Here is a 13,140-nt window from a genome sequence, read left to right on the forward strand (position 1 = left end):
GGATTTGCGGACTGAATTAGGGGTTGATCGGCACAAGTATCCCTCGGGACGAGGGTTTTTCTCGACAGATAGGGACACGATTGGTGTGCTGTAAAGGTTTCATCGAAATCCGTGGTTTTGTTTTCTTTATATTCGGGCTTAAAGTTGCCCTTTTGCGCGGTAAATTTAAAAAACCGAGCTGGTCTGATGGGCGCGCGGGAGCGAGTTAGGGGATGAAGGGACTCATTCGCGCTCTCAGCGATGATGTTTTTCGATAATTGGTGACATTGTCCGTGTTTTCAAAAAGTTTCATCGAAATCCGTGGTTTTTTTTTTTTTTTTAATTCGAGCTTAAAGATGCCCTTTTGCGCGGTAAATGTAAAAAACGGAGCTGGTCTGATGGGCGCGCGGTAGCGAGTTAGGGGATGAAGGGACTCATTTGCGCTCTCAGCGATGATGTTTTTCGATAATTGGAGACATTAACCGTCTTTTCAAAAAGTTTCATCGAAATCCGTGGTTTTGTTTTTTTTATATTGGACCTTAAAGTCGGCGTTGCCAGACGGGAACTTGAAAAATCCACGCTGGTCTGAGGAGTGCGCGGGGTGGAGTTAGGGTTTGAAGATATCAGTGCACACTCGAAGGGACGGTTTTTCCGGTTAATTGAAGACATGAAGGGGCTTTCTGAAAGTTTCATCGAAATCCGTGGTTTTGTTTTTTTTATATTCCAGCTTAAATTTGATTTTGCCGGGCGGTACCTTGAAAAATCCTACCTGGTCTGATGAGAGCGGAATGCTGAGTTAGGGGCTAAAGGGATGAGTGCACACTCAAAGGGGTGGTTTTTCTGGATACTTAAGGATATGATTAGTGTATTCCATAAGTTTCATCGAGATCCGTGGTTTGGTTTTTTATATATCGGACTTTAAAGTTGCGCTTGGCGCATGCGGATGCGCAGCGCTGCAGCGGTGGTTGAATGTACTACTGGTTCGGGCCCAGAGACTTGGCAGGTGTGAGGGATGCCCTTGCGCATCGTTCATGAGCTGGTCTGATAGAGGTCTGATAGATTCAGCGCGGTCCGTTGATCCGTTGTCAAGACAGAAACCACGGCGCTTTTTTGAGGTTACGGCCTACGGCCTTTCCTTCAATTTTCAAGCCCATAGTACACATCTCACAAGAAATTTCACACACACTATTGATCATATTCTTCAATCAATCTTCAATATTTCCCTAAATATCAGTGTATTATATAATTTTAGGACAGCGACCTAAATTATTGGAATATCATTATCATATTGGGGCGGGTAGTAATATCAAAAATGTTTGATAGACTGAAACAAAAAGCTTTCTTCATGAGTTCATGACCTTCTTGTGGCTTTTACATCATCTGTTGCAAGTGTTACATTGGCTTCAAGTTCTAATGTTTACTGTTTACAACATGTTACAGTCGTTCAGCGTGCTCGATTATTTTTATTTGATCCTCCTGTTACAAACTAGAATCGCAGTTTTCCCTCCAAACATGAAGTTCTAAGTTTTTTAAACATGTTAGAAGACATATTTCCAGCTGCCAAACGAATCATTGCTGAAATATCCAGCAGTTTCAAAAGGGATCCAAAGCTGTAAGTGTGAGGTTATGTTTGTGTGTTTGTTTTAATACCATTAAGGACCTCTGTTTTTATATTGAAGAGCAACCTCTTGAACGAATGTGAATGAATTATTAAATACTGCTATGATCGCTTATTATTTGAGCGCGAAGCTTCAAAACTGATAACGAGTTTTAGCCGATTGCTGGACCAGGCTGCTGCTTCGTGCTCCCCCCCCCCCCCCCCATCTTCTACATGTCTCTCAACGGTAGAGTTTGGTATGGTTCTCCTCCGCACAACTTCGGTACAGGTGCAGCTTCTGCCACATGTATGCCAAATGTTATATAAAACTGAGTCTCCGCAGAACTTGCAGCCTTCTGGTCAAACTGTAGATACGAAAAACTGAATATTAGGATAGTGTCCTTCATAATTTGTCCTCTCTTCAGTTGAAATGGAAAATCAATGGATTAGGTGTTGTAAACCCTGAGCTAGGTTACATCCTTTACTCTTTTTTGAAGACCATTATCTAACGAAAGTGGCAAGGCTGCAAAATTAAAAGTAGCAATCTATCTCATCAATTCTCTTTTCTACCTATTGTATCATATCTTTCCCAGTCAAAAATCACTTTTCTGACATGGCCTGATGTTTTAGTCCAGCTTCGCAGAATGGGCACCCTTGTCCAGTTAAAAATGAGCCTAGCTCAAGACTAGTAGGACCCAAAGTTCATTAGTCGCCCACATTCTCATTGAATATTTACAGAAAAACTACTTGTGGCAAGCATTCATTTTTTTTTTTTTTAGCCTATGTAAGTTTTTACTGGCAAGTAATTGTAAATTGTCCCTAGTTCTAGTTAACTTAACTTAATCTGTTTGTTTTCTTTGCAGAAAATCTTTTGAAATAATCCCTCAACCAGAGAGCCAGAACAAATCGCCTGTTCATTTAGTTGAGCACTGTCTTGGACTGGAGTCATGGAGTGTTCCACATATTTTTTATTATGCTTATCGGAACATAAACGAAATATCATCAAAAAATTATCGATCAAAATTTAAAGGTTAGTAATTTTTAATTATTTAGCATTGCATTTAGTTGAAACTTCCTCTCTTTATGAATGGCGTTTTGAAAGGCTGCGTTAAGAAAACCAAAGAGAAATATAATACAACATATTGGAAGTAAAGTAGAGCCATTAAAATGGCTACAACTAAACCAATCTTTTCAGTCATTGCCTTGAAATCTGTCATAGTGGCAGCACAAATTTAATCGGTCAAGCACAGCCCAATGTACATACTCAAAGCTTCAAAAACTATATGTTGCATCAGGAGAACCCAAACCCAAATATTTATTTTTCTGGGTCAAGTGTGACAGTTGAGGCAAAAGGTCAGTACTTAGTTAAACTTAATGATATTTCTGTTAATTACTCAAAACACTTTGAAATGTATACATTTTCTAAATATACTTGTGTATGATTGAAAACTATATGAATTGATGACAACTAATCTGACTGAGACAAAATATCTTTCCAAGTGTACCTCTAAGACTTGTAAATCCATCAAAAATGTTTTTAGAATTCTTCCTTGTGTGTTGAGTTAATCCAGAGCTCCCTTTGCTATCCTTAAAGATCAATTACTCTATGGAGAGGATAAATAAGAAATTTTTTAGTGGACAGGAACTGTTAGTTTTTCACAAGAAAATGTCTTATTGATTGATTATGAGATGGAGTATATTAATGATGTGTTCAAAGGGCACCACTGTTCGTTCTTTTCTTGGACGCTCAAGACAAATTTTGTCATGCTCATTGGTTTTCCTTTGCAGATCCTGAGTCCCTCTCCAATTTACTAACCACTGCACTTTTGCTGAATCCAGGAATTGTAACTTTTTGGAATTTGCGGCGACAACTTTTGGAGTTAGGCCACCTTTGTCCATGTGATGAATTGCATTTTTCATTGGTAGTCTTATCATTTAAACCAAAATGTGGTGATGTTTTCAACTATCGAAGGTGGATTCTTTCGAAACTATTCAAAGGTAAGCTTTGTGATACAGTTTTTCCCTCTGTTTCACCAATTCTATCAAAGTCTTGCACAGCGCATATATATAATTAGTATGATGATAAACTGACTGCTAACATTACAGGAAATTTTATTTCAACCTAAAGTAAAAGCCGTCAGTAGAGATATTTTTTGAAAAAGCCAACTTAGAAAATCAGGTGAATGTGTCAAACTTGAAAATATGATTCAAACAATGATGCTCTGACAGGTAAGAAGTGTCAACAAAAATTATTTGTCTTTGTCTCCCCTGTATGAACAGAGGCTAACAACTTCATTTTTTCCATTTTACAGAAGATCCTGGTAACTCTAGTTTAGTAGAAACTGAATTCCAAATAGTTTTGAGGGCAGCAGAAAATTATGCATGCAATTACAATGCATGGAATCACTGTCTATGGTGCATTCAATTTGTGACCTCTCCAAACGAACTACTAAGTCTTCTAGCTCAACTTGACACGTGGACATCTCAGCACGTTTCAGACCACAGTGTACTTTCTTTTCGACAGTCCGTCATCAAACGATTCAATGCCCTCTACATTTCCATGCAAGTGCCTCCACCCCTCAACGTTCAGTATTTAAATCTTGTCAGTGAAAGTATTAAGTGTTTCCTTGAAAAAGGTAAAATTTCTGACTCTACTGCCGAAGTAATCTCTTCCTCTTCTAGTTCCATTCCTGTCGGTTTAGTTCTTCATGAACTACTATCCAATTCGGAATTGATTCTCCGATATTCTGGACACGAAGCACTTTGGGCCCATCGGAGATTTATCATGTTTTATCTGTTCAATTTTTTTCTAAATGAGTCACCTTCGTCAGATTCTAATTTTTTTAGAATCTGTAAATTTTCTCAAGTTCATGCAGGTGAATCATCTCCAAAAAATGATGAAAAATTGCTCATTTCTAGTTCAGAAAATATAGAATTTCTCAAGTCAGAAGTATTAAATCGCGAAAGGAAGTTCTTGGATTTGAGCACTCCAAATGATAGTCATCACAGTGATAAGTATAAAAAATGGGTGAACAAAATGCTCAAGCTAAATTTTGATGAGATCCAAGAAGGTGTTGGAAGTTTTTAATCAGCACATAGACATCTATTTTCAATTATCAGTAATTTTAAAGAGTTGACTCCAAAAATATATGAATGTTTTAGTTTTTTTGCATCATATTTACATTTTTGAGGAAAAGCCTTTCAGTGATATGAAGCACTCTGCCCAACTTCATGCTTGATTAATGTTTTAGTTTTTTAAAGTGCTTTAAACAGAAGAAATATCTAGGCGCTTCTTTGCACAGGAAAAGAAAATGAAGTAAAACACTCAAAAGCAGCCATTTTTTTCCTCTTCTTTCTTAGAGGTGAAGACCCCACCGGTAAAAATTGATAGTCTGCCTCAGTCAATGAGTGTACTTTTGTCTGCTGCAGAAGAATAAACTGGGTCTTCTTTTATAACTTTAATCGTGGTGGCAAATAGGAAAATTGAAATCAGTGTCCTCCTCATTTTTTTAAGAGCACCCCAACTGCATAAATTTTTTTTTTTTTTTTTTTTTTTGGGTAGATCTTTGTTTAGAAATTTTTAACTACACTGTGCCAACTCCATCTAAAAGAATCTTGACATATTATTGTTTTTGTACGAAGCGTTTGCTCTTTGTTTTTAAAATCCATATTTTTTAGTATTTATTGACTTGTTTTCTTTTTGTTTGTATTTTTTGTTGTTTTCATTAATTGTGGTATTCCACTTCAATGGTTATTTTTTATTTTATTCTTTCCAAGGTCTTATGTTTGAAATCAATGTGAATATGCTTTATAATGCTTTTGCAGTTACTGTCTTTTCATTTAAGAATTTTGATTACATCTTTAAAATTTTAAAGACCTCATTAGTTAAGACTCAGTTTTCCCTGAACCCTTATGGATGAGACAGAAGGTATCTGTTCGAAGTGAAAAGGCATTTACTTCTGTCGAGAAGCAAGAGATCCCTCCTCCCCTCCAAAAGCAATCTTCAGATTTAACTTCCATTTTATTTTAGTTTTTTAATTAATGCTTAAAACTGAACAGTCGTAATGAATGTTTTCTGCTTATTGTATTCTTCTTCAGTGCATCTTAATCTCTTTATTATATTTAAAATTTAAATGAAATAGAAAATTCCTAGTGAGTAAGTCTGAAGTACCCCTCTCCAACCTTGAGTCGATAGGCATTAACAGCTAGGGGTGTTCAAACGAATTCTTGCCGGAACACTATCGACATCGTCTCTTATTGAAACTGGCGGCAGTACCGACAGTGACCATGATATCGACAACAGCCGGCCTTATCGGAGTTTTGAGAGCTCGCACTCAATACATTGTTGCCCCGTGTGTCGGTTTATCAGATTGCCTGGCGCGGCGGCGCATAAAATAGATGTACAATTGGCAACAGCTTATTTTCGCTAGCTCCGAAAACTCTGATCGCTATCGACAAGAGCGCTCTTATCGTAACTTTTTCTTAACGGAACTGTTTCGGTGGCTTACCGACAACCGATTGAACAGCCCTATTAACAGCAATGGAATTCTTAAAATGGAGCCTGATACTGTATGAAAATATTTAACCCATTGACTATCATTATATCAGTCACACTTGCTTCAATAATGTCGTGGACTTACCAAATTATTTTGACCATCTTTAAGAAAAATAATCCTTACCATCAGTCATTTACCATTTTTGCATCAGTAGAAATATTGTTAACCAGCCACATTTGTCTCGGTCAAATTAAATTATGCATTCATTTGACCCAAATTTTTCTAACTGTGACATCAGCTGATGTTCCAAAAGAATAAAATAGACTCCAGAAAAATTGCTGGGCCCCAGAAGAATTTCATCAAAAGTTCTGTAGGAGCTTTCAATAACCTGAGCCTCTTCAAAACTCCCATTGAAATGTATATGTCATTATACACATGATTCACAGAGGATTTAAGGTTAAAGAATTATCGACTTAACAAGTTTCAAAGGTACCTGTAGTCTTTTCATCTTGATAGATACTATGTAATGATCAACAGTGAAACTGGAAGGATATCCACTTTAGTTTGCAATTTTGCAGGCTTTCTCACTCATATTCCTTTTTTGAAGGACAACTGACCAATTTTATCGCAAAAAGTCTTGTTGGATTCATGTTTGTCCTTTCAAAAATTGTTCATGAAAATATTCTGTAATAATCTCCTGAGACATCTTTTAGACAAGAAAACTTTCAACGACTGAAATTGTATTAAATATAAATGGTTCCATAATTGAAATGACTTCTCCTTGTTTAATTTAGCCCTGTTTCAGCCTCGTTTAGTTGGATCTAATTTCATTTTTAACTTTGTGAGTTTAAATAATACTTTTCCCTAACTTATGCCAAACCAAAATTCTTTATTGGATCCTTAAATAGCAGTTTTTTCCTCAAGTCAATTGCAAATGATTATTCAATTTTTTTAATTCCATTTTTGGCACTAGTGATGGAAATGGGTATCATTTTTATCTGGCTTGCACTTCAGTAGCAACCATTTTAGTCCATTGTTATTGTAAATATGTTGAGTGAAAGCTTACTAATGGCCTCTGAGTGATACCTGCACCACCCAGCATTCGTACTTCTCTGTTTTATCTTTATATCAGTAGTAATTGAATGTCAATTTGAACTCGAAAAACATATTATTAAAAATGTTACAACAATGACTCAGATTTAGATACACATGCATATACAGTGCAACCTACCATTTGTGTTCTTATCATCATAATTTGTCATGAAAAATTTTCCATCGAATGACTAAGCACAAAATACCAAGAGATTTGGCGATGATTTAATTTTAGCATTACTGATATGATGTCCCTTACAGCCTCCTGAAAATGAGCAGCTTCCAAATTTTAACTTTCCATATGTCAATGAGGAGATCAGCGGGAATGTCATGTGACTTTGCTTGATATTTAAGCTCTGGACAGGAAAAGAAATAAGAAACGAGGGAGGGGGGAGGACTGAATACAGATTTTCTCATAACAGCTATTAGCAAGTATATTTATAGACAGAATAAAACAACGTGAAGACTTGATTGATAAAAAAATTCATCTATAATTAGATTCTTCAAAATTTTTAACAGTAGAAAATATAACTAAATATTAACGAACATAAAACTAACTTAAACGGTTTTAGCAACACAGATGTTGCAGTTTTTGTGCCTTTAAATTAATTCTGTTCAACAGGAAAATTTTTAGTTCCTTACACCTTTTCGTTTTTTAAAATACATAAAAAAATCAGTTTTTTGCAGGCACTAAGATGAAACCAACCGACCATTATTCAACTGGTACACCCACCTACATTCTTTGTGTGGTGAATCCTGATGAAATACCTCATTAGATCTTTGAGTCAACTGAATAGCTTATTTTAAGAATGGCCTGAATGTCATTAGAATCATGTTATGAATTACAACTTTCACTAGAAAAACCACTCAACAAGGGGTTAAACATGTTCGAAATGTGTGCTCAGAAAAAACTTTAGAGATAGCTTACCTATGTTCATACAGCTGGCACAAATGATCAGTGGCATGGCGGGCTTTGCGATCTATCGATATTTCCCCATTTGAAGCTGTGGTAAATAATCGATTATCAAGGTGCTCGCTGCGAACACCCTGTTTATCGATACTTTTCCATAGGTTTAAATGGTCGATCAATCGATGTATCGCAAAGCACGCCATGCCACTGCAAATGAAGCAAATACACTCTTCATTGCAATTTTGATTCAGAGAAATCATACTGCTGTTTGATCATCAGGAAGTGCCAAAAAATGTGGATTGGAATGGTTCTGGTTCAATTGTTCATGTAGATTGTTCCGATTTCTCTTTGTACGTTATGACACCTTTACTGATTAAGTCCGGGATTTCAACTGCCAGCCATGGTCCGAGCTGAGAAATTATACAAAAAGATGATAAAATTTCACATCCAGCTAATTTTCTTGGCATTATCATATCTAGTAGCGAGATACTGTTTTTAACACCCAGCGAATCTTAAGCTCATATTTCTTCGTTTGAAATCCAGTTGAAGAGCTTGAGATAGTGTTACACTAGCTCACTAATTTCTTTGGATTTTCTAATAGAGAATGTCTTTTATGCTGCTCTGTTCTAATATAAAATGATTATGGGAGCTTGAATCAGGCTACTTTTTCAGCAGCAGCAAGATTGCACCATCTTGGTAGCATGGTAAGGAAGTTGACTGTAATTTTCGAAATAACAACTTTTGGTCTGTGAAAAAGGTCAAGAGCCAATAAAACCTAACGATCAACAAAATTAATTCACAAACCTTCGAATTCTTGGAAGAATATCCTTCTGGAGAAAATGTTCAGTTTTGCAGAAAAGAATAACTAACAAAAAATAGGATCTTATTGGCTGTAAATATGAACAACCTACGATAAAAGTAGAAAATGAGTTAGACACCATTTACCAGGCATTCATTGCAGACGAATCTACCTACAAACTTAATTTTAAAACCATGCATACTGCCTAAACACTCAAATGTTATGTGCTTTGTTTTTAAAATTCCCTTCATCCATAGATCTATTCTGCATTGTGATGTTTGATATAGAAAAATCTTACCCCTAGTGCCATGGCATGTGCAATTCCAAATTTGGGAGCATTTCTTGCCCATAAAGGTTTGAAGTGATCAGAGAGACAAATTTTTCCCCCTCGATACATTTTAGCAGTTTTGCCGTCTAGCTCAGGTAAAGCAATTTCTGGTGCTGTACTGGGAAATGTTATCGGTATCTAGAAAAATAGAAAATCAACATGAGAATGACCGTGTTTCTGACAATCATAACCAGGATTTTAGACCAGAATGATCAAAATATATAAATTCAATGCAGGAATAATGATTCACCTTTGCAGGATTACTTAATATTGTATTAATATTCTATCTATCCTCTTTTTTGATTCTCTGATCTGTTTGTTACCTATATACTTGATAGGACTGGGTCTCATTGGAGTCAGTCCAGCACAGTTCATCAAGATTTTAGTGTTTAGCTAGGAGAAACCAGTGAGTTTTTACGAGTAGAACTATGGGAAGCATATCCCATGAGTTTCTCCTTTCTTCTTTAGAATCCTGACATCATCTCTTTAACTTGATGAGGTAATAAAACTTCAAACCTCATTTTCTCAGTCAAAACTTGATGTAATCTAGTGCACTTCTGATAAACTTAGTCCATTTCATACTTACATCGAATTCAATATCAAATTCATACTTCAGTTGATTGTGGAAAAACCAACATTTCCCAAACCATCGGGTTCCTTCTTTGTTAGACTCAAGGCGAAACCAATCATTGTCGGCAACCTTGTTATTTTGGACATACTGGAAAACAAAAAAAGAATATGTAAATTGAAGTTGAAAAATTTGGAAAAGAGAGCGAGACCAAGTTCATTTCGGCGATATGCTTCAGCAGTTATACCTTTCACTCTGTAGATCAAAGTACCTTAAGGTTGCAGATATTACACTTGTCAAATGAATATAAGTAAGGATTGCTTGCAGACCCAATGAAAGAGGGATACGTATGGTAATTAGTAATACTTAGTTCAATATGAAAATTAAGGAGAAGAAAAACGAGAGACATTTTTTTTGACTCCAGAAAGGAGATCAATATCAAACATACCTAGGTACTGTAATAATTTTTGAGCATTTCTAAGATTGTGAGAGGTTACGCCTAAGTTTTTGCGGCACATCATTTTCATGGCATTTACATCGTTTACAAAATAAAAGAAGATCAGAATCGCAGAAACTACTTGACTGTCACACGGTGTCATGACACACAAAGTTGAGAAGGGGGTGAGAAAAAGTTTAATAACATATGGAAGGGCTGATATGCATCAGTTTGGCTCATCTTCAAACTCGCATATAGTTGTAAGTAAGAAGTAAAACACCGAGATGAATATCAAGATAATCTGTATGAGAAAATAGAGGAGATTTAAGATTATCAAAATGGGTTGGCAAACTGGAAAAATGGGAAAGTGAATTGTGAGAACTTTCCGTATCCCTGTGATGTTAGTTTTCAGAAACCTTAAAAAGGCTTCAGTGCATACTATAATGCATGAATACTGTAAGATCAGAGGATTCAAAACTCTGCTATCCGAAGAAACTTTGTGAGAGTGCAGGGCTTAAGTCTGCATTTACAGAAAGAAGCTTGGATTTCAACTTCCACAAATTCTCGCTGTGCGGTGGACTTTAGTTTTCCTGTAATAATTTAGACAAAAATAGTGAACGATGACATCGAAAATTATACTGACGAATTCAAAAATGAAAATAGATGATGAAAACGATAATTCAAATTCGCTTGTACCTGAATCAACGCTTGATATTCCTCTTTCAATCTCTGGGGCCACAAATCTTTTTCTCTGGGACCAGCCTTAGTCTTTAGTAAAGGGATTGCACTTAAAGTTTTCTTGGCCTTATCATCCATTGTGAATTGGGGAAAATTTTCTAAGTTTCACGAGTCAACTGGTTGAATTCTCCTATTTAGTACATGTTGATGTTGAAGTTGAATTAATTTAATTTTTATAAAAGAAAACCTTCTAAACTTCCGTCTTCATCACTCTGCTGACGTATATAACCTCAAACCATGGATGTAAACAAACACTTGCTGATTTTTTGTAGTTTTCAAAACTGCCACCAGATTTCACTAGCTTTGCAAAAAAAGCGGGAATTTTCAACTTAGCCCGCGTAATCTAAAAATGCGCCTCCCTCGTGCTCAATCGCAATCGTTAAACGGGCGAAAGAGGAAAAACCATCTTCAGTTCATTCCGAAAAATTTGTGTTGAGGTTCTATCCTGTAACTCAAAACACAGGAAAGAAAATTAGCTTTCGTCTCTGAAAGTGTCTAACACTTAAACGGTGATTTCCGGAAAAATCTTAAAATATTTAGGATGAATAAGTTTCATTCTGTCAAGCCTAGTTTTAGCCGTTAACATAGTGGTGTAGGTTGAAAAATTAAAATAAAATAAAATATCAATGAATTAATACTCATTGAAATATCGCGGGTAACAGACGCGGGTCAAAACCATGTATCCCAATTTTTGTCGATTTTTAGTTGGCTACCAGTATGTACATTTTAACTGCTTTTAAGCGACCGAAAAAAGTCGGAAAGTTGCTTAAAAACGAAAAAAAATTTTGACAAGTTTCTCCCGCTAAGCTCCGAAAACACGTATCTCCGAACCTTGTCATCGGTCCCTTCTTTTTGCGGGTTATGCAACTATTCGTGCGTCTATGAGGGTTCTATTGGTATATAGAGCTAGGCTGTTTACTCATCGGCTGTTTTTTGTTCATTGTTGTTGACGCAACTTGGGTATTTTATTTACTCAGGGCCGGATTTACCTACTTGCCGCCCATGGGCCACCTGTATTTTGCCGCCCCCTCATTCGTTTTGAAAAATCAATAAAAACCATCAAGTGAACGTGCCGGAGGGGGAGTGGTGCATAAGACTCGTTTACTCGTTTTGGACACATATGTTTTGGAAATGCCCTGTCAACACTCCTGGCAAAAGTTTACGGAACTTTGCGCGAAAGTTAAGTTCCTTAAACCTGTCCCTGTGTGAACAAGGCCTTCCATTTGTAATAAGTGAACGTAAAAATGATCCAAGAACAAACATAAATGTGGTTCAATAATTTCAACTTCCGCCGCCGCGCTGACCGCACTGTGTTTGACGCAATGCGTGAAGTATTAATGAAGTCTAGTAGGCACCATGCGTTTCACGCTGACCGCACTGTTTTTGACGTAATGCGTGAAGTATTCATGCAGTCTTGTAGGCGCTAATATGTGTTACATACCGATTGCCGCGCCGAGGGCTTCTCCTTTTCATCTCAAGTCCTCATCATCATTTCTCCCTAAGTCGCGCCTTTCAAGGCCAAATTGTGTGTTCGGGTTCTCTCTTCACTCGACTAATTGAAGGTGCTGTCTCTTGTATCACCAAAAGACAAAAAAAAATATAAATTATTATACTCTCAGGAAATGAGAGATTTTGTCGCCTTCTCTCGTTTGGTCCTGTATTTACTATGAGACTTTTCGGTGTTTTCTCCTCTAAATTCATGTTATTTATTTATGGAATATTCACGCAGGGCATAGAAAAATTTTATTATTGTCGTTGATGTGACTCCGACGTTTTGTTTAATTTAAATAATTTAACTCGGTATTTTTTCTCTTAATTTTATATTATTTGAGAAATAATCATCCGGCGAAGTCGAAGAAACGTGAAGAATCAAACATTCTGGCTTCGGCTCAAAGGTGAGTACATACTTGACGATCATTGGATTTTGATTTGCTTTGTGAAATAGGTAAAAAGTCTGAAGAACCTACCTGAGGGTAAGTGAAGGGTGAGAATTTTCAACGGCATTCCTCCTTTTTCTGGTTTTCACCTCCCACTTTTAGTTTGCACGACCTACTACCAGTTTTCACTTCCCTTTTCCGGTTATGCCCCATACTGCTGGTTTATACTTTCCACTTCCGAATTTCAACTTCCTCTTCAGATTTTCACATCTTATACATTTTTTGGTTTTCGTGACCCATTCCCAGTTTGCCTCTTAAAC

General features: G+C 36.5%; 2 protein-coding genes across 2 annotated transcripts; one reads left to right on the forward strand and one right to left on the reverse strand.

Moving 5' to 3' along the window:
- The first annotated feature begins 1,364 nt into the window (after positions 1–1,364).
- temp (protein prenyltransferase alpha subunit repeat-containing protein tempura) lies at positions 1,365–6,843 on the forward strand. The gene is made up of 4 exons (XM_019060123.2): positions 1,365–1,591; positions 2,440–2,606; positions 3,365–3,574; positions 3,889–6,843. The coding sequence occupies exons 1-4, from the start codon at positions 1,515–1,517 to the stop codon at positions 4,662–4,664; spliced, it is 1,230 nt and encodes a 409-aa protein (XP_018915668.2). The 5' UTR covers positions 1,365–1,514; the 3' UTR covers positions 4,665–6,843.
- A 788-nt stretch (positions 6,844–7,631) lies between these two features.
- On the reverse strand, positions 7,632–11,176 carry Ufc1 (Ubiquitin-fold modifier conjugating enzyme 1). The gene is made up of 4 exons (XM_019060124.2): positions 10,902–11,176; positions 9,788–9,919; positions 9,172–9,339; positions 7,632–8,484 (listed from the first exon to the last, which is right to left on the reverse strand). Exons 1-4 carry the CDS (start codon positions 11,019–11,021, stop codon positions 8,398–8,400), a joined length of 507 nt encoding a protein of 168 aa, XP_018915669.2. The 5' UTR covers positions 11,022–11,176; the 3' UTR covers positions 7,632–8,397.
- Between the last annotated feature and the right edge of the window lie 1,964 nt (positions 11,177–13,140).

The sequence above is a fragment of the Bemisia tabaci genome, chromosome 1 (genome assembly GCF_918797505.1).
Source record: "Bemisia tabaci chromosome 1, PGI_BMITA_v3".
NCBI lineage: Eukaryota > Metazoa > Arthropoda > Insecta > Hemiptera > Aleyrodidae > Bemisia > Bemisia tabaci.

What these genes read in the sequence shown, in the direction of transcription:
- temp (XM_019060123.2), top strand. Translation starts at nt 1,515, where the DNA reads ATGTTAGAAGACATATTTCCAGCTGCCAAACGAATCATTGCTGAAATA. An exon ending in TTCAAAAGGGATCCAAAGCT is followed by an intron (nt 1,592 to 2,439) that starts GTAAGTGTGAGG and finishes TTTTCTTTGCAG; the next exon opens with AAAATCTTTTGAAATAATCC. An exon ending in TCTTTCGAAACTATTCAAAG is followed by an intron (nt 3,575 to 3,888) that starts GTAAGCTTTGTG and finishes TCCATTTTACAG; the next exon opens with AAGATCCTGGTAACTCTAGT.
- Ufc1 (XM_019060124.2), bottom strand. Translation starts at nt 11,021, where the DNA reads ATGGATGATAAGGCCAAGAAAACTTTAAGTGCAATCCCTTTACTAAAG. An exon ending in AATATCAAGCGTTGATTCAG is followed by an intron (nt 9,920 to 10,901) that starts GTACAAGCGAAT and finishes TTTGTTTTCCAG; the next exon opens with TATGTCCAAAATAACAAGGT. An exon ending in AATTTGATATTGAATTCGAT is followed by an intron (nt 9,340 to 9,787) that starts GTAAGTATGAAA and finishes CTATTTTTCTAG; the next exon opens with ATACCGATAACATTTCCCAG.